Source organism: Globicephala melas, chromosome 5 (assembly GCF_963455315.2).
Source record: "Globicephala melas chromosome 5, mGloMel1.2, whole genome shotgun sequence".
Lineage (NCBI taxonomy): Eukaryota > Metazoa > Chordata > Mammalia > Artiodactyla > Delphinidae > Globicephala > Globicephala melas.
The window spans coordinates 104,070,457-104,090,716 of NC_083318.1; the positions used below are offsets into that span (position 1 = coordinate 104,070,457).

The following is a 20,260-nucleotide window of genomic DNA, read 5'->3' on the forward strand; positions in this document are numbered from 1 at the left end:
GAGAGACTCAGTTTAATATCAAAATTAGCCTGAGATCAGCATTGAGTACATGCTGTATAGCAGGGATAAAAACTCCAGACAAGTTTAGTGTATTTGTTTTAGCAATGTAATCCTTTGTCACTTACTTTCAATCTAGGCCAATTTCTTAAGGTCACGCAATTTTCTTCTTCCAAGTTAGAGTCAAATCTTTTATACATGTATCCATAATGTTTTATACCATAAACTATGATTTTTCTGTATTATCTCACATTTCAGAAGCATTTTGTGAATTAATGAGGCTAATAGCAAACATCACCTAGCACTTACTATGTATCAGGCACTATACTTTTTTTTTGGTCTAAGAGTCCCTTCTTTTTTTCCAATTTTATTGACATACAATGTTGTATAAGTTTAAGGTATGCAACATTATGATTTGATATATGTATATATTGTGAAACGATTAGCACAGTTTTAGTAAGCTATTCATCACCTCATATAATTACAAATTTTTTTCTTTCTGATGAGAACTTTTAAGATCTACTCTCTTAGCAACTTTCAAATATACAACACAATATTGTTAACTACAGTTATCGTGTCAGGCACTATTCTAAGTGCTTTTCATATATTAACTCACTCGATTGTCCCAATGCCCCTATGAGTCGATACTATTATTATCCACAATTTACCAGTGAGAAAATTGAAGGAGAGTAAACAAATCAATGTTAGTATTTACTATGAGCTTAACTGAAGTTTTTTCATTTCCTATTTAAATCATTTTGAAATGATATCTTATAGAAATGTAATAACACTGAAATCTCACCACTTTGTTGAAAAATTAGATTGCTTCCAATAGTCTGCCATTACAAACACAGTAGTGAACTTTGTTGTAGGAGAATCTTTGTTTACATTCTCTATTATTTCCTAGAGATAAATTCCTAAAAACAGAAATGCTGTTTCAAAGGATAAGTACAATTTGGATACATACTACTAAATTGTCCATTTCTGATCTGCTTACAATATTTGTGCCATATTCTGAATGTTATCTTAAGAAAAATCTGCCAATTCAATGTATGAAATACCTCATTGTTTTAGTTTACTTGTTACTAATATGATTGAATCATTCATAAATTTTGGACTACGTTTATTTCTTCTAAGAACTCTTTCTATGACTTTTTTTCTCATTTGTAAGAACTCCTCAGACATTTAGAATATTAGTCATTTGTCATATATACATTTCAAAACTTCTCTTTTATAAGTATGCTTCAAAATTTTATTCACTCCCTATGGACTTTTATATAATCCAATCAATCTTTTTCCTTATGACTTCTGCCTTAGGTGCTATGCTTGAAATGGGAATCATTCTAACAGTCCATAAATATTTACAGGTATTTTTTCTAGTTTTATGTTTTTCACAAATCTATTTCCATCTGGAATTTTTTGGTACTGAGAAGACAGATATCTTTTTTTATTGATGTATAGTTGCTGTACAATATTATATGTTACAGTTGTACAATATACTGATTCACAATTTTTAAAGGTTATACTCCATTTACAGTTATTATAAAACATTGGCTATACTCCCTGTGTTGTACAATATATCCTTGTACCTTATTTTATACATATAGTTTGTACCTCTTACTCATCTTATTTTTAACACAGTAGTTATCCAGTTTTCCCAGCACTTTATGTTAAATAATCAATGAGTACAAGTAATAGGATAGTAGTGTTTTAGCAATTATCCTGTTTCCATGTAACATTTTGATTATGTAATACACTTATAGTTGTGTTTCATTATTTGGGAACTAATTTTAAAATAAGAACTCCTAAAGAAAAAGGCCTGAGGAATGTTACAATGTATAAAAGGTTTTGCTTATAAATGCCCCTTACCCAGCTTTTTTCACTAATGTAGAGGAAGAATGAATATCACTTATTTCAACAAGTACAAGATGATTGTTTCTGTTGGTTATACTATATTCACTTTGTTAAAATAATTTAGAAGGCAGGATTTAGAGTCTACTGAGATTCAAGTTGTAAACTATACTACAGCAGAAAGCTTGGCATGTTCTCAAATTCACACTAGCCCTAAAATGGGATCTGAAAGCTGATATTAAACATTTAAAAAATAGTCTAAAAATATCTTTTTTTTTTTTGATCATCTGCACTGGCCACCACTGAGATTTAGTTTCTATGTAAATATCTGTAAATCTCACATGACATAAACCTGCTCAATTAAACAACTTACAAAGACTCTATTACATAATAGTACTATAAAATAAGGTACTACAGGTGCGGCCAGAAAGGCGGCCGCCCCCTTGCCTGTCACGCACTGCACGTTCATTGGGAAATTGGTGCTAAACCATTCGTAGACGACTGCTTCTGGGTCGGGGTTTTATAGGTAGCAGAGGAGCTCCCTCGCTGCAATCTACTGAAAGTCAGCCCTCGACACAAAGTTGTTGTTTTTTTTTAGTATTTTTTTTTAAGAAAAGAAAGTACTACAATTTTCAGATAAACATCATTTTTACAATGCCTTCTCATCCAAGCTGTACAAATCAATGGCCCTCAAGCTATCTTCATGTTGTTTATAAGGCTCTGTCCCTCTGTAACTTTAATTTGATTCAAATAAACTAAAACATGTATATTTAATATACACACATACACACAAAATCATACCCTTATGCACCCTTTTAGAATAAATACCCATCGTCTAAATAAGAAAATTTTAACATTCAGATATATTCACAAATTTGGGGGAGAAAGTTTATAAACTGGTAATTCCCAGTTAAGGCCCTCATACTGTTTAATGATAAAATGCAAATTTATTCTTGTATGAGAATAAATTCTCGTTGCCTAAAATCCTTCGGTAGGAGTGACAGTATTTAAAATGCTTCCTTAATCCCCTTGGACAATTTAAAGTTACTGTTATGGACTATGGCTGGTAGCAGCAGTGTTTCCAGTTTTGTGCTGAATTCTGGGAACATTGTTTTTGATTGGAATAAAGGAATTGATACTTGGATGTTAGAGTTCTACAATGGCTGGGCATTTTCTTTCGTTTTCTAAGTTTTGTGAATGTGGGGCTAATGCAAACTAACATTTTTGTAAAAATAAATAAATAAATAAATACCCATCTTAACTTTAAAAAGATCTTTGAGCCTTATATATGAAATAGGAACATCAAAAAATTTGGGCTTGGCCTCTTGCCTTCCAAGATGGCCCACACTCTGTCTATGGAGTGTGTATCTCCCTGAATAAACTTTTCACTTTACTATGTCTTGCTCTTGAATTCTTGCCTGCACAAAGCCAAGAACCCACACTTGGTGGCCATCCCAGGGACTCAGACATGACTTGGGATGTGACCATCCTCTCGCACCCCACTCTCTTTCCTGCAACATCTTTTCTGGCACCCAATGCGGGGCCTCAAAGGCCATAATCTCGATCCGCCTATTGGGCTATGGCTCCCCTCTGAAGGGTGGCTGGGACTTATCCTGAGCCATGTAGATTCCAGTAGCCCATTAAGTGGCAGCTGACGTCGCCTGCAGGATCTGGCAGAGACCAGTTCTCTGGCCGTGAAGAAGCGCACTGAGGCCAAGGCTTTTCCCACTCAGTCTTTCTCATTCTCCTATTGCTCTATGTCTTTGGACTTGAAAAGATCCACCCAGACGACCACCAAACATCCAAATTAAGACTGCGCGGCAAGTAACTGACAACTTGGTTGGGTCTAAAGAACTCCTTCCAAGGGGCTTATCTGGTGGCACAGTGGTTGAGAATCTGCCTGCCAATGCAGGGGACACGGGTTCGAGCCCTGGTCTGGGAGGATCCCACATGACGCAGAGCAACTAGGCCCCTGAGCCACAACTACTGAGCCTGCGCGTCTGGAGCCTATGCTCCAAAACAGGAGAGGCCGCGACAGTGAGAGGCCTGCACACCGCGATGAAGAGCGGCCCTCGCTTGCCACTAGAGAAAGCCCTCGCAGAGAAACGAAGACCCAGCACAGCCAAAAATAAAAAATATGGGCTTTTATGCATTTATTAGCTTTCCTTTGACACTATGCAGTCTCATGTTCTTAAGAGTTTATTTCTAAATTTTTCTTCTCTGGTACATAAATATAAGTATCAATTACCAAAAATATTTTATCAGAAATTTTAAAATGAAAGAAATCGAAGTCTAAAGACTAGATGTTTAAAACTGGGTGAAAAATACACAAACTACAAAATATTAGACATTATTATACCATTTAAAATGATATAAATACTATAGCATATGTCCTTGATACTAGGGAATTTTCTAATTTACATTTTGATTAGATAAGTGAACATATGAATAATTCAAGATGCTCGGGGAAAAGAAAACACGTCAAGCTTAAACCCAAGTAGTGAAATATGTTGAATATCAACATTAACATAATGATCCTTTATTTTTTAACAAAAGCTTGAAATACAAACCGCTAATCCAAACCTTGAGTAACTGTCCATGGATTAGCCAATAGGGATCAAAATACAATGAAACAGGGACTTCCCTGGTGGTGCAGTGGTTAAGAATCCACCTGCCAACGCAGGGGACATGGGTTCGAGCCCTGGTCTGGGAAGATTCCACATGCCGCGGAGCAACTAAGCCCGTGCGCCACAACTACTGAGCCTACACTCTAGAGCCCGCTAGCCACAACTACTGAATCCTGCGCGCCTAGAGCCCATGCTCCGCAACAAGAGAAGCTACTGCAATGAGAAGCCCGCACACCAAAACGAAGAGTAGCTCCTGCTCACTGCAACTAGAGAAAGCCTGCGCGCAGCAATGAAGACCCAACACAGCCATAAATAAATAAATTTATATATATATAAAAAATTCCATTAACTATCAGCCCTGACTTTCAAAAGGAACCTATCTATTATCTTACATTAAAGGTCACTTACTTTTCAAGTTTTCTTTTTTCCCCTCAACTACAATATATATTTAAAGTGTAAAATCAAGAAAGTACAGAAAAATATAAGGGAAAAAATTTACTCACAATTCAACAAATACTGTCAACCTGTTGGCATATTTCCTTTTAACTTTTTCCCATGCATTTTGAAACATAATAGACTGTCCTGAACTTTGTCACCTTTTCCTAAGTTTCTGAAAACTTTCAACTCTTCATGCTTATTCTACACAGTGGATGTAACACAGTTTATTTATTCTGATATCAGCCATTAAGACAACTTTTCCATATTTTAAATATAAACAGTATCTTAGAACAGGAAGTTTTTTCAACATTTCAGAATACTTCCTTGAGATAAAATCTGAAAAGCAGAATTAATGAGTCAATAAATATAAGCTTTTTACAGCTCTTGATACATACGGCCAAACCATCCATGAAAAACAAGGAATGAATTTACATATCCATCAGCAGTGTTTGAGAATAATCCCTTCATCAAAATTTCAAAGCAATAAATAATGTTCAATATGTTGATAACTGAACAATTTTTCAATTGATTTAATTTTTACTTCTTTGACATTTTTAGTACTTTACTTAACAGTAACTCAAGCTAAATGTTTGAGACCGATATTGAAATAAAAGTGTAGAAAACACATAGAACAGAAATGAAGACTGGAAGGAAAAAAGCCTATATACCCAAGTCTCCTTTTATGTACATTTATAAGCTGTATTCTAATTTTTCAGTTTAAGCCCTTGTAATTTTGCCCTTTTATCTCAATTAGCTACTCTTTTTCAATAATCCACCAATTTTATTCAGTCAGAGTAGCCATAAACATGTTTAATTGCCAGGTCAAGAAGGGGTTAAATGTATAAGACTCAATGTCTTGGCTTGTAGTGAATTACCATATCACAATGTCTAGTCACATTCACTGTTCTACAATCTTATCTCACTACGTTTACTTTAAAAACCTACACAATGAAAACAATAATTTTTAGGTAGCATTTTGGGGGTCAAATAAACAAGGATCTATGGATATAAACACTCAAATATCCCTTCTTCTGAGCAACATTAAAAATAAAATCAAAATACTGACTTACTATTTGAATGGACAAAAGTAGAAGTGATCATTTTATTAGACTTCTTAACACAGAATGCTTAAGTGTTAAATATAAAATCACTTTTTTTTAAACATCTTTATTGGGGTATAATTGCTTTACAAGGGTGTGTTAGTTTCTGCTTTATAACGAAGTGAATCAGTTATACATATACATATGTTCCCATATCTCTTCCCTCTTGCGTCTCCCTCCCTCCCACCCTCCCTATCCCACCCCTCCAGGCGGTCACAAAGCACCGAGCCGATATCCCTGTGCCATGCAGCTGCTTCCCACTAGCTATCTACCTTACGTTTGTCTCGGGCTTCCCTGGTGGCGCAGTGGTTAAGAATCTGCCTGCCAATGCTGGGGACATGGGTTCAAGCCCTGGTCCAGGAAGATGCCGCAGAGCAACTAAGCTCATGCGCGACAACTACTGAGCCTGTGCTCTAGAACCCGCGAGCCACAACTACTGGAGCCTGTGCTCCACAACAAGAGAAGCCACCGCCATGAGAAGCCTGCACACCACAACAAAGAGTAGCCCCCGCTCACCGCACCTAGAGAATGCTGGCGTGCAGCAACGAACACAGCCAAAAATAAATAAAAAATAAATAAAATAAATAAATTTATATTTTAAAAAAATCACTTTCTCCTTTATCATTTCTCTTTTATTAGATTATGCCTGCTCTCTGGTCAGGAGTTAACTGCTACATTTATAAGGATAACAATTTTATCATTTCTACCTCTTGGAAGTATACTACTATAATGCAGTTCAAATACTTTGTTTCTCTGCAATCTTTCAGAGCACTTATTCTTACCTGATCAGTTGAAAGTTTTGACAGCCAATAATTATAACACTTAGAGTCTTGAACGTGTTCATTAGAATCCTATAAATACTTGTTTTAAAAAAAAAAATCACAGAAACGTGCACTTTCAAAAAAAATGCCAAACAACATGACTGAAACATAATCAGTGATGGCATCAAGAGGTGATGTAAGGGATTGTCCTCCTCTAATAATCTCTATCAACTTCTTGAGGTAAAATTAACTATGATCTTTAACAAGGATAATGACATTTCCTCAAACTACATAAAACATAAATAAAAGCATCTTTGTAGATGCTAGTCTTGTTGATCTATGATGTATAATTTAAGCATTATGAGAGCTATGCAATACCCCTTTCAAGACAATTTCCCTCTGCCTTTTCCCCACCAAATTGTTGCCCTTAAGAATCTTCCCTCATACATAACTTTAGAGCTGCCACTAGATATACTGTTCTAAAATATTTTCACTAATAAATACATAATAATATATAAACAAGTTTTACCTTTCCTTGGAATGACCTCAAGATTATATATAATCTCCTATGTGAAGCCTTTCCAATCACCTCTCAGACATAGTTAACAGATCCTCTCCTATGCTTCCATAAAAATATCATAAAATGACAATCACTAAATTGTATTTTAGTTAGCTGTGTATGTGCCTATCTCCAGCTAAATTTCAAACTCCCTCAATGCAAGTACAGCACGTTATTCAGATTTATTTATACTCTCCATATACTAGGGTAAGACCTTAGTAAATATCTGTTAAATGAGTTTGTTTTTCCAATATCAGTGCTCACTTTGGAATTTAAAAACACACTAATGGCCTTACATATGAACAATAAAACCAGTTTTGATAACTGTCTTTCTAAAATGCTTGTCCTAAAAGCAATAATGATCTAATGAAGCATACTAATAAAAAAAGGAGATGAATATATCAAAGTATAATCCTCAAGGTTATATGAATGTAAAAAGTGAAGTTTGTATTGAACAGAGCATTGTAAACTACCCATAATCCTGCTTGGTTTAGTTGTTCTGTGACAGTTAAAATTCTGAAAGTTTAAGAAATGTTGAATTAGAATTAAGAAACAAATCCAATAACAGACCTGCTAAAAGATTAAGCTACAGTTCTTTCTAATGATAAGAATATACTGTAGCAGCATTATCTAATACTTTTGGAACAACAAGAATAGTACACATAATGATCCTAACAGCTGATTATTTATTATTATGTACTGAGCACTGTTGTAAGGACTTCACATGTTATCAATTCACTTATTCCTCACAAAAACCTAATCATCATCATAATTTTACAGTTGAAAAAATAAAAATGATAGCTCCTTTCAATTAGTAAAGTTTCTCATTGCTAAATGACTTCTATCACTGCTTCAAACACAGTAATTTTGGGTTTCCACCATATTCTTTTTTTTTCCACCATAGATTCTTCTGAGGTTTTCACTTCAACCTATTGCTGAAGTTACCCAATAAACAAAGAAAAGTTATGAGATTAGTTATCACTTGCCCTAAAATGGCTGTATCCTTACTTTTCACTTAAGAAAGTTTACATGCAGTAGCTAGTAAAAATTATTCTAAGATCCAATTATAAAATGTATACAATCAATAATATTCTATTTAATTATTTTCCAACATATACTGATATGATGAACTGATAATTTATTAAATTCAAATAATCTATTTTACATTTTTATTTTTGTCAAATCCAGTGTGGGTCACTGAATTTCACACTTGCGTTGAAAATTAGAATGGCATTAGATTAAACATAATATACTATACAGATCAGGTGTTCTATACCTACAGTTTAGGTCTTCCTTCATTAAAATTTATACATGGCTAAATTTCACATAAAGCTAGTAAAATTATTTAATAGTTTTCTTCTCAATATCTTAGTGTCTTTACATATTTGTAGGTCCTAATTAAAAGTTTAAGTAAAGAGAATGTAGGTCATTTATTTACAGTATAACACTATACTCCTGGACATTCTGGGCCTAAAACTCAGAATTTATGCATTCAGTTTACAGACTTTTGCTGAGTGTCCCTGATCTGATTCTCTAAGGGTGTCCTCAATCCCCACAACTCTGAGCTCTAAGAACCTGGCTGATCAGGAGCAGAAAGCAAAATCTAAAAGATCCCAAAGTGGCAAATCTCATGTGGAAAATGCTGCATGTATACACATAAATCCTCAAAAAAATTTAATATTACACTGAGAGATAGGAATAGTAAGAAGTACTTTAAATGAGCTATGAGAAATAATTAGAACACAGGCTCTTCAACACTGCTTTATCAATTTTCCAACTTTATTAAAACTGTCCTTTGTAGCAGAGCAACATAATCATATAGGCCTTAGACAAAGTTTACTAAAGACTTTTTCATCCAAGTCTAAAAAACACTCTACTTCACTATCAGGTAAAAATAAACAATCTCACTTAAAGACGGTAATATTGAAATAGAGATTAAATTACAGGCATATCTTGGAGATACTGCAGGTTCAGTTCCAGACCACTGCAATAAAGCAAATATCTCAATAAAGCAAGTCACATGAATTTTTTGGTTTCCCGGTGTATATAAAAGTTATGTTTAGACTAAAAAACGCTAACCATCACCTGACAACTCAGGGCTGCCACAAACCTTCAATCTGTTTAAAACAAACAAACAAAAAAACACATTATCTGAGAAACACAATAAAGCAAAAAAGTGCAGAAAAACAAGATATGCTTACACCAGAATAGGAACACACAGTTAAACATTAGTGGAGCTACATATAAAACCAAGAATTCTGACTTCTAACCAACATCAAAAGTAAGTGAATACATCAAGTTGGTTTTTTTTTCTTTTTTCTTTTTTTGGCTGCGCCAGGCAGCATGCAGGATCTTAGTTCCCTGACCAGGGATCAAACCCATGTACCCTGCAATGGAAGCATGGAGTCCTAACCACCAGACCACTAGGGAATTCCCAACATCAAGATTTTTTAATTCACAAGTTAAAAGCTAATTCCCTGGTGGTCCAGTGGTTAGGACTCCACACTTTCACTGAGGAGGGTGCAGGTTCAATCCCTGGTCAGGGGACTTAGATCCCGCAAGCCGTACAGTGCAGCCAAAAAAAAAAAAGCTTATCTGGTCAACAGCAATTTATCCATTTCACAAATAATAACTATTTGTTGTTTTAGGGCTCCAGAACTTTCAGAAGTGAAACTAAGAAATAGTGAATATCAACATTTAATTAGTATAATAATTTTATCTTATGCTAGGTTCCCTTTACTTACCCTCCCTTATGTCCCTTCCCCTTCAATGTAATAAAGGGTTGAAACTAAAACCGTTCTGACTATAATAAGTAAAGCAACAAAAATTTGCCTTGCATGGTTATAGAAACCTTTATTTTATATAATACACTGAAGAGATTGAGGAAAGAAAAAAAGACAGTCTCACCTTCAATGTGATATCACAGAGTTCTCCATTTTCATAAAACTGAAGAAGAGAACCATGAAAATCTTTCCAAGCTTCATTTGCTTCAAAGATAAAGGAGTCTTCTCCATCACCATCACCAAGTGAAGATCTGTTCTTTACTTGCTGGTGCTGTTGCCTCTTCCCCTTTGTGAAGCGATTCCTAGCTTGTTTTGCATTTACAGATTCTGAAGCCATTTGTAACACTCTTCTTTTAATACAGCTCTCTTCTCAAACATTCCATTTATTCTTTTGTAAAGGACGGGGAAAAGGTAGATGGGGAGAAGGTAGATGCAGTCCACTAAACTTCAGACATTTTTCAAAACCTACTCAACTGCCATTGTCCAGTTAGCTGAGACTGAAAAACATAACAAAACACACATAAAACAACCACTCAAAAAATGATTACTAGAAATTATAGTTTACCAATACCGTATATGTAAAATGACCATATAAATCACTGTTGAAAGAAGAACAGGTGACTTTGTATTTTTACACTAAATGTCACATAAGCCACCTCAGCTAATTGTATCAGTGAAGGGACTCCTTTAAAATCTAATTGGAAAATTGTGGGAAGATGGTGGAGTAGAAGCACAAGGAATCTGTCTCCCCACATAGACAACAACTGCACTGACAGAATCTGTCTGATGTAACTGTTTTGAAACTCTGGAGTCGGCTGAAGGATTACAACTTCCAGAAGACTTAGTAAATTACAGCTGACTTTGGTCAATGTCAGCTCTGTGTACAGTAGCAGCTGCCCACCCTCAGCCATGTGGCAAGCAGCTGTGCATGTGTTTCTGGAGCAGCTTGCACAGAGTTTGCAGAAGCCACAGTAGGCAAGAAGGACTCTACCCTCTGAATATCAGGGATCTCTCCTCTGATTGCTCACTACTGTTTCTGATCACAGAGGTGCAGACAAAGAGGTGGCCAGCCACTGTGATTGCACCTCCTCCCGCTGTTGCAGGCCCCTCCCTCTCATCTGAAGTGACTTCCACGATATTTTAAAGGCTGGTGCCCTTTACCGCTGCATTTTTCACTATTTCCCCTTTTGGAAGTAAGACACTAAAGACTAAGACATTAAAAAACAACTGCATATACAAAGAAAATCAGAAAGTGACCATGCATGCCCAGGAAAAGGCTCAGAAAAGACCTGAGAAGACTTTAAGTTTAAACCTCAAGCTGATCTTCATCATAAAGACAGCCCACAACAATTAAAAAAAAAAAAAAGCCAAACAACAAAAAAACCACAACAAGCCTTAAGGAATAGGGAAAAATCTGATTTTCAGAGTTACCACATTATTAGACTCAAACATCTAGTATTTAACAACCAAAAAAATCACAAGGCATACAAAGAAACAGAAAAGTATGGCTTATTCAAGGGGAAAAATAAATCAACAGAAACTGTCTCTGTCTAGTAAAAATGCCATTAGTTCTTTTTCAAAGACTTTAAAAAGACTGTCTTGAAGATGCTCAAAGAACTAAAGGAAGATGTGAACAAAGTCATTTGTGTTAACAAAATGGAACTATCAATAGAGAAACAGAAAACCTAAAAAGGAACCACAGAGAGATTCTGGAACTGTAATATTAATAACTGAAATTAAAAATTCATTAGAGGGGGGCTTCCCTGGTGGCACAGTGGTTAAGAATCCGCCTGCCAATGCAGGGGACACAGGTTCAAGCCCTGGTCTGGGAAGATCTCACATGTCATGGAGCAACTAAGCCTGTGCACCACAACTACTGAGCCTACGCTCTAGAGCTCACTAGCCACAACTACTGAAGTCCACACGCCTAGAGCCTGTGCTCCGCCACAAGAAAAGCCACCGCAATGAGATGCCCATGCACCACAACAAAGAGTAGACCCCGCTCGCCACAACTAGAGAAAGACCACGTGCAGCAATGAAGACCCAATGCAGCCAAAAATAAATGTAAAAAAAAAATCATTAGATGGATTTGAAGGCAGATCTGGGCAGGTAGAAAAAAGATTTAGCAAAGTTGAAGCTAAGACAATGAAAATTATCAAGTCTGACAAAGATTGAAGAAACATAAACAGCACCTAAGGGACCTGGGGAACACCATCAAACAGATCAACATACATATCATGAGAGTCCTAGAAGGATAAAAGACAGAGAAGAGGGCAGAGAGAATATCTGAAGAAATACTGGCTGAAAACTTCCCAAATTTAATGAAAGACATGAACATAAACATCCAAGAGACTCCAAAAAATATGACCTCAAAGAGACCCACACCAAGACATATTATAATCAAACTTCCAAAAAGCTAAAGAGAGAATCTTGAAAACAAGAAGAGAAGTGAATCATCACATACCAGTGATCTCAATAAGATTATCAGCAGATTTCTCATCAGAAACTTTGGAGGCCAAAAGACAATGGGCGGATATGTTAAAAGTACTAAAAGACAAGATGTGTCAATGAAGGATCTATATCCAGAAAAACTGTCCTTCAAAAGTGAGAGAGAAAGTAAGACACACCCAGATAAACAAAAGCTGAGGGAGTTCATGATCACTAGACCTGGTCTGCAACTCAAGGGAGACCTACAAGATGAAAGAGATGAAAGAACACTAGACAGTAACTCAAAGCTATATGAATATAAAAGTAAATACATGGGTAAGTAGAAAAGCTAGTATTATTGTAACAGTGGTTTGTAACTGTACTTTTTATATTTGAGAGACAAATACATTTTTAAAGAATTATTAATGTAAAAAGCTAGTTTTACTGTAATTTTGCTTTGTTACACCAAATCACGTTTCCTACATAATTTAGGAGAATACTTAAAATAATAAGTAAAAAATAAAACTTAAATAAAATTTAAATTAAACAATTTTAATAATTTGAATTTTTAGTTCATGTTTTTAGGCACACAATGTATAAAGATGCAATTTTGTGACATCAACAACTGAAAAGGGTAGAGATGAAACTGTAAAGAAGCAGAGTTTTTGTCTGTTATTGAAGCTAAGCTAGTATAAATTCAAATTAGAGTATTATAATTGTAGGATGTTAAATGTAATCCTCATGATAACCACAAAGAAAATGCCTATAGAGTATACACATAAGAAAATAAGAAAGGAACTTAAACATTTCACTACAAAAAAAATCAACTAAACACAAAAGAAGACATTAATACAAGAAATGAGGCTCAAAAAGCTCTAAGGCACATAGGAAACAAATAGCACAATACCAGAAATAAGTCCTTCCTAATCAGTAATTACTACAAACATCAATGAATTAATAAACACTCCAATCAAAAGACAGAGATTGGCAGAATGAATAAAAACACATGATCCAATTATATGCTGTCTACACAAGACTCATTTGAGATCCAAAAACACAAACAGGTTGAAATGAAAAGGATTGAAAAAAATATTCCATGCAAACAGTAACCAAAAAAGAGCCAAAGTGGCTACACTAGTATCAGACAAAAATAAGATTTTAAATAAAAAATGTTACAAGAAACAAAAAAGGACAGTATATATTAATAAAAGGTTCAATACAGCAAGGATATACAATTATAAACATTTACATATATAATGACAAGTCATGAAAACATATGGAGCAAAAACTAAGAAATGAAGGGAGAAACAGACAGTTCTACAATAATAGTTGGAGACTTCAATAGCCTACTCACAATAATGAACAAAACAACCAGACATAAGTATGGAAACAGAGGACTTAACACAATAAACCAACTAGATCTAACAGACATATGCAGAACAATACCCAACAACAGAATACACATTCTTCTCAAGTACATGCACATGGGACGTTTTCCAGGAGAGACAACATATTAGGCCACAAATTAAGACTCAATAGATTTTAAAAGATAGATATACCAAGTATCTTCTCTAACCACAACACAATGAAGTTAGAAATCAATAACAAAAAAGAAAACCGAAAAATTTACAAAATTGTGGAAATTAACACAATTTTAGACAACTGATGGATCAAAGAAGAAATCACAGAGAAATTAGAAAATACTTAGAGTCAAATGAAAACAAAAACACAACATACTAAAACATGAGATGCAGTGAAAGCTAAGCTAATTTCCCACTAAGGGGGAAATTTACAGTTTTAAACACATCAAAAAAAAAATCAAATCAACAACCTAACTTTAAAACCTCAGGAACTAGAAAAAAGACGAATAAACTAAACCCAAATCTAGCAGAAGGAAGTAAATAATAAAGGTTTGAGCAAAGAGAAATTAAACAGAGAAGAGAAAAACAATAGAGGAAAGTCAATCAAGCCAAAAGTTGGTTCTCCGAAAAGATCAACAAAATTGACAAAACTTCAGCTAGACAGACTACGAAAAAAAGAGAGGGACTTCCCTGGTGGTGCAGTGGCTAAGAACACACCTGCCAAGGAAGGGGACATGAGTTCAATCCCTGGTCTGGGAAGATCCCACATGCCATGGAGCAACTAAGCCCATGTGCCACAACTACTGAGCCTGCGTTCTAGAGCCCACGGGACACAGCTACTGAGCCCTTGTGCCGCAACTACTGAAGTCTGTGCGTCTAGAGCCCGTGCTCCGCAAAAAGAGAAGCTACCGTAATGAGAAGCCAATGCACCGCAACAAAGAGTAGCCCCTGCTCGCCGCAACTAGAGAAAGCCCCACGCAGCAACGAAGACCCAACACCGCCAAAGATAAATAAAATTGAAAAAAAAAGAAGGGCTTCCCTGGTGGCGCAGCGGTTGAGAGTCCGCCTGTCGATGCAGGGGACACGGGTTTGTGCCGCAGTCCAGGAGGATCCCACATGCCGCGGAGCGGCTGGGCCCGTGAGCCATGGCTGCTGGGCCTGCGCATCCGGAGCCTGTGCTCTGCAACGGGAGAGGCCACAACAGTGAGAGCCCCGCGTACCGCAAGAAAAAAGAAAAAAGAGATAAGCCTCAAATCACTATATTCAGAAATGAAAATGGGGACATTACTACTGATTCTAAAGAAATAAAAAGAACTGTAAGAGAAAATTATGAACTGTACATCAACAAATTGGATAACCTAGATGAAAAGGACAAGTTCCTAGAAACACAAAACCTATTAAGACTAAATCACAAAGAAATAGAAAATCTGAATAGACCTATAACTTGTAAAGAGATTGTATCAGTAATCAAAAATCTCCCAACAGTTTCGGTTGGAGCGCAGGGAGAGGACTGCGGTTAGCGGCCTGAACATAGCCTGAAGGGGTTAGTGCACCACGGCTAGCCGGGAGGGAATCCGGGGAAAAGTCTGCACCTGCCGAAGAGGCAAGAGACTTTTTCTTTCCTCTTTGTTTCCTGGTGCGCGAGGAGAGGGGTTTAAGAGCGCTGCTTAAAGGAACTCCAGAGACGAGCGAGAGCCGCGGCTAAAAGCGCGAACCCCAGAGACGGGCGCGAGCCGCGGCTAAAAGCGCGAACCCCAGAGACGGGCGCGAGCCGCGGCTAAAAACGCGGACCCCAGAGACGGGCGGGAGATGCTAAGGCTGCTGCTGCCGCCACCAAGGGGCCTGTGTGCGAGCACAGGTCACTATCCACACCCCTCTTCCGCGGAGCCTGTGCAGCCCCCAACTGCCAGGTTCCCGGGATCCAGGGACAACTTCCCCGGGAGAACGCACGGCGGGCCTCAGGCTGGTGCAACGTCATGTCGGCCTCTGCCGCCGCAGACCCGCCCCGCCCGCAGTGCCCCTCCCTCCCCCCCGGCCTGAGTGCGCCAGAACCCCCGAATCAGCGGCTCCTTTAACCCCGTCCTGTCTGAACAAAAAACAGACGCCCTCCAGCGACCTACACGCAGAGGCAGGGCCAAATCCAAAGCTGAGGCCCCTGTGAGCTGTGAGAACAAAGAAGAGAAAGGGAAATCTCTCCCAGCAGCCTCAGAAGCAGCGGATTAAAGCTCCACAATCAACCTGATGTACCTGCATCTGTACAGGTACATCATGTACATGAATAGACAATGAGTCATCCCAAATTGAGGAGGTGGGCTTCGAGAGCAAGATCTATGATTGTTTCCCCTTTTCCTCTTTTTGTGAATGTGTATGTGTATGCTTCTGTGTGAGATCTTGTCTGTATAGTTTTGCTTCCACCATTTGTCCTAGGGTTCTATCCGTCCATGGTTTTTTTTTCTTAATAATTAATTTTAATAACTTTATTATACTTTATCTTCTTTCCTTCCTTCCTTCCTTCCTTTCCTTCCTTCCCTCCTTTAGACAACAAATCATCCCAAATTGAGGAGGTGGTCTCTGAGAGCAAGATTTATGATTTTTTCCCCTTTACCTCTTTTTGTGAGGGTGTATGTGTATGCTTCTGTGTAAGATTTTGTCTGTATAGCTTTGCTTCCAACATTTGTCCTAAGGTTCTATCCGTCCCTTTTTTTTCCTAAATAAGTATTTTTTAATTCAATAACTTTATTATACTTTATTTTATTTTACTGTATCTTCTTTCTTTCTTTTTTCCTTCTTTCCCTCCTTCCTTCCTTCCTCTCTCCCTCCCTCCTTGCTTTCCTTCTTGCCTTCTTTACTTCTTTGCTTCTTTCTTTCTTTCTTTCTTTCTTCCTTCCTCCCTTCCCTCCTTCCTTTCTTTCTTCATACTTCTACTAATTCTCTCTACTTTTTCTCCCTTTTATTCTGAGCCGTGTGGATCAAAGGCTCTTGGTGCTCCAGCCAGGAGTCAGGGCTCTGCCTCTGAGGTAGGAGAGCCAACTTCAGGACACTGGTCAACAAGAGACCTCCCAGCTCCACATAATATCAAATGGCGAAAATATCCCAGAGACCTCCATCTTAACACCAGCACCCAGCTTCACTCAACGACCAGCAAGCTACAGTGCTGGACAACCTATGCCAAACAACTAGCAAGACAGGAACACAACCCCACCCATTAGCAGAGAGGCTGCCTAAAATCATAATAAGGCCACAGACACCCCAAAACACACCACCAGACGTGAACCTGCCCACCAGAAAGACAAGATCCAGCCTCATCCACCACAACACGGGCACTAGTCCCCTCCACCAGGAAGCCTACACAACCCACTGAACCAACCTTAGGCACTGGAGATAGACATCAAAAACAGCGGGAACTACAAACCTGCAGCCTGCAAAAAGGAGACCCCAAACACAGTAAGATAAGCAAAATGAGAAGACAGAAAAACACACAGCAGATGAAGGAGCAACATAAAAATGCACCAGACCTGACAAATGAAGAGGAAATAGGCAGTCGACCTGAAAAAGAATTCAGAATAATGATAGTAACGATGATCCGAAATCTTGCAAATAGAATGGACAAAATGCAAGAAACAGTTAAGAAGGACCTAGAAGAAATAAAGATGAAACAAGCAATGATGAACAACACAATAAATGAAATTAAAAGTACTCTAGATGGGATCAATAGCAGAATAACTGAGGCAGAAGAACGGATAAGTGACCTGGAAGATAAAATAGTGGAAATAACTACTGCAGAGCAGAATAAAGAAAAAAGAATGAAAAGAACTCAGGACAGTCTCAGAGACCTCTGGGACAACATTAAACGCACCAACATTTAAATTACAGGGGTTCCAGAAGAAGAAGAGAAAAAGAAAGGGACTGAGAAAACATTTGAAGAGATTATAGTTGAAAACTTCCCTAATATGGGAAAGGAAATAGTTAACCAAGTCCAGGAAGCACAGAGAGTCCCATACAGGATAAATCCAAGGAGAAATACGCCAAGACATATTAATCAAACTGTCAAAAATTAAATACAAAGAAAGCATGTTAAAAGCAGCAAGGGAAAAACAACAAATTACACACAAGGGAATTCCCATAAGGTTAACAGCTGATCTCTCAGCAGAAACCCTACAAGCCAGAAGGGAGTGGCAGGACATACTGAAAGTGATGAAGGAGAAAAACCTGCAACCAAGACTACTCTACCCAGCAAGGATCTCATTCAGATTTGATGGAGAAATTAAAACCTTTACACACAAGCAAAAGCTGAGAGAGTTCAGCACTACCAAACCAGCTTTACAACAAATGCTAAAGGAACTTCTCTAGACAAGAAACACAAGAGAAGGAAAAGACCTATAATAACGAACCCAAAACAATTTAGAAAATGGGAATAGGAACATACATATCGATAATTACCTTAAATGTAAATGGACTAAATGCTCCCACCAAAAGACACAGATTGGCTGAATGGATACAAAAACAAGACCCATATGTATGCTGTCTACAAGAGACCCACTACAGACCTAGAGACACATACAGACTGAAAGTAAGGGGATGGAAAAAGATATTCCATGCAAATGGAAACCAAAAGAAAGCTGGAGTAGCAATTCTCATATCAGACAAAATAGACTTTAAAATAAGGACTATTAGAAGAGACAAAGAAGGACACTACATAATGATCAAGGGATCGATCCAAGAAGAAGATGTAACAATTGTAAATATTTATGCACCCAACACAGGAGCACCTCAGTACATAACGCAAATACTAACAGCCATAAAAGGGGAAATCGACAGTAACACATTCATAGTAGGGGAATTTAACACCCCACTTTCACCCATGGACAGATCATCAAAAATGAAAATAAATAAGGAAACACAAGCTTTAAATGATACATTAAACAAGATGGACTTAACTGATATTTATAGGACACTACATCCAAAAACAACAGAATACACATTTTTCTCAAGTGCTCATGGAACATTCTCCAGGATAGATCATAACTTGGGTCACAAATCAAGACTTGGTAAATTTAAGAAAACTGAAATTGTATCAAGTATCTTTTCCGACCACAACGCCATGAGACTAGATATCAATTACAGGAAAAGATCTGTAAAAAATACAAACACATGGAGGCTAAACAATACACTACTGAAGAAATCAAAGAGGAAATCAAAAAATACCTAGAAACAAATGACAATGGAGACACAACGACCCAAAACCTATGGGATGCAGCAAAAGCAGTTCTAAGGGGGATGTTTATAGCAATACAAGCCCACCTTAAGAAGCAGGAAACATCTTGAATAAACAACCTAACCTTGCACCTCAAGCAATTAGAGAAAGAAGAACAAAAAACCCCAAAGCTAGCAGAAGGAAAAAAATCATAAAAATCAGATCAGAAATAAATGAAAAAGAAATGAAGGAAACAATAGCAAAGATCAATAAAACTAAAAGCTGGTTCTTTGAGAAGGTAAACAAAATAGATAAACCACTAGCCAGACTCATCAAGAAAAAAAGGGAGAAGACTCAAATCAATAGAATTAGAAATGAAAAAGGAGAAGTAACAACTGACACTGCAGAAATAAAAAAGATCATGAGAGATTATTACAAGCAACTCTATGCCAATAAAATGGACAATCTAGAAGAAATGGACAAATTCTTAGAAATGCACAACCTGCCAAGACTGAATCAGGAAGAAATAGAAAATATGAACAGACCAATCACAAGCACTGAAATTGAAACTGTGATTAAAAACCTTCCAACAAACAAAAGCCCAGGACCAGATGGCTTCACAGGCGAATTCTATCAAACATTTAGAGAAGAGCTAACACCTATCCTTCTCAAACTCTTCCAAAATATAGCAGAAGGAGGAACATTCCCAAATTCCTTCTACGAGGCCACCATCACCTTGATACCAAAACCAGACAAGGATGTCACAAAGAAAGAAAACTACAGGCCATTATCACTGATGAACATAGATGCAAAAATCCTCAACAAAATACTAGCAAACAGAATCCAACAGTACATTAAAATGATCGTAAACCATGATCAAGTGGGGTTTATTCCAGGAATGCAAGGATTCTTCAATATACGCAAATCTATCAATGTGATAAACCATATTAACAAATTGAAGGAGAAAAACTATATAATCATCTCAATAGATGCAGAGAAAGCTTTTGACAAAATTCAACACCCATTTATGATAAAAACCCTGCAGAAAGTAGGCATAGAGGGAACTTTCCTCAACATAATAAAGGCCATATATGACAAGCCCACAGCCAACATCATCCTCAATGGTGAAAAACTGAAAGCATTTCCACGAAGATGAGGAACA

At 37.1% G+C, this 20,260-nt stretch overlaps 1 protein-coding gene across 6 annotated transcripts in view; it reads right to left on the bottom strand.

Moving 5' to 3' along the window:
- Positions 1 to 20,260, bottom strand: part of KLHL8 (kelch like family member 8) — a 60,170-nt gene that overhangs the window by 18,365 nt on the left and 21,545 nt on the right. For all 6 annotated transcript variants that reach the window (XM_060299638.2, XM_030847078.3, XM_030847076.3 and 3 more), the window contains one exon: positions 10,241 to 10,613. In XM_060299638.2, the coding sequence (XP_060155621.1) occupies positions 10,241 to 10,453 (213 nt within the window). In that variant the 5' untranslated portion in view covers positions 10,454 to 10,613. The remainder of the gene's footprint in view (positions 1 to 10,240; positions 10,614 to 20,260) is intronic.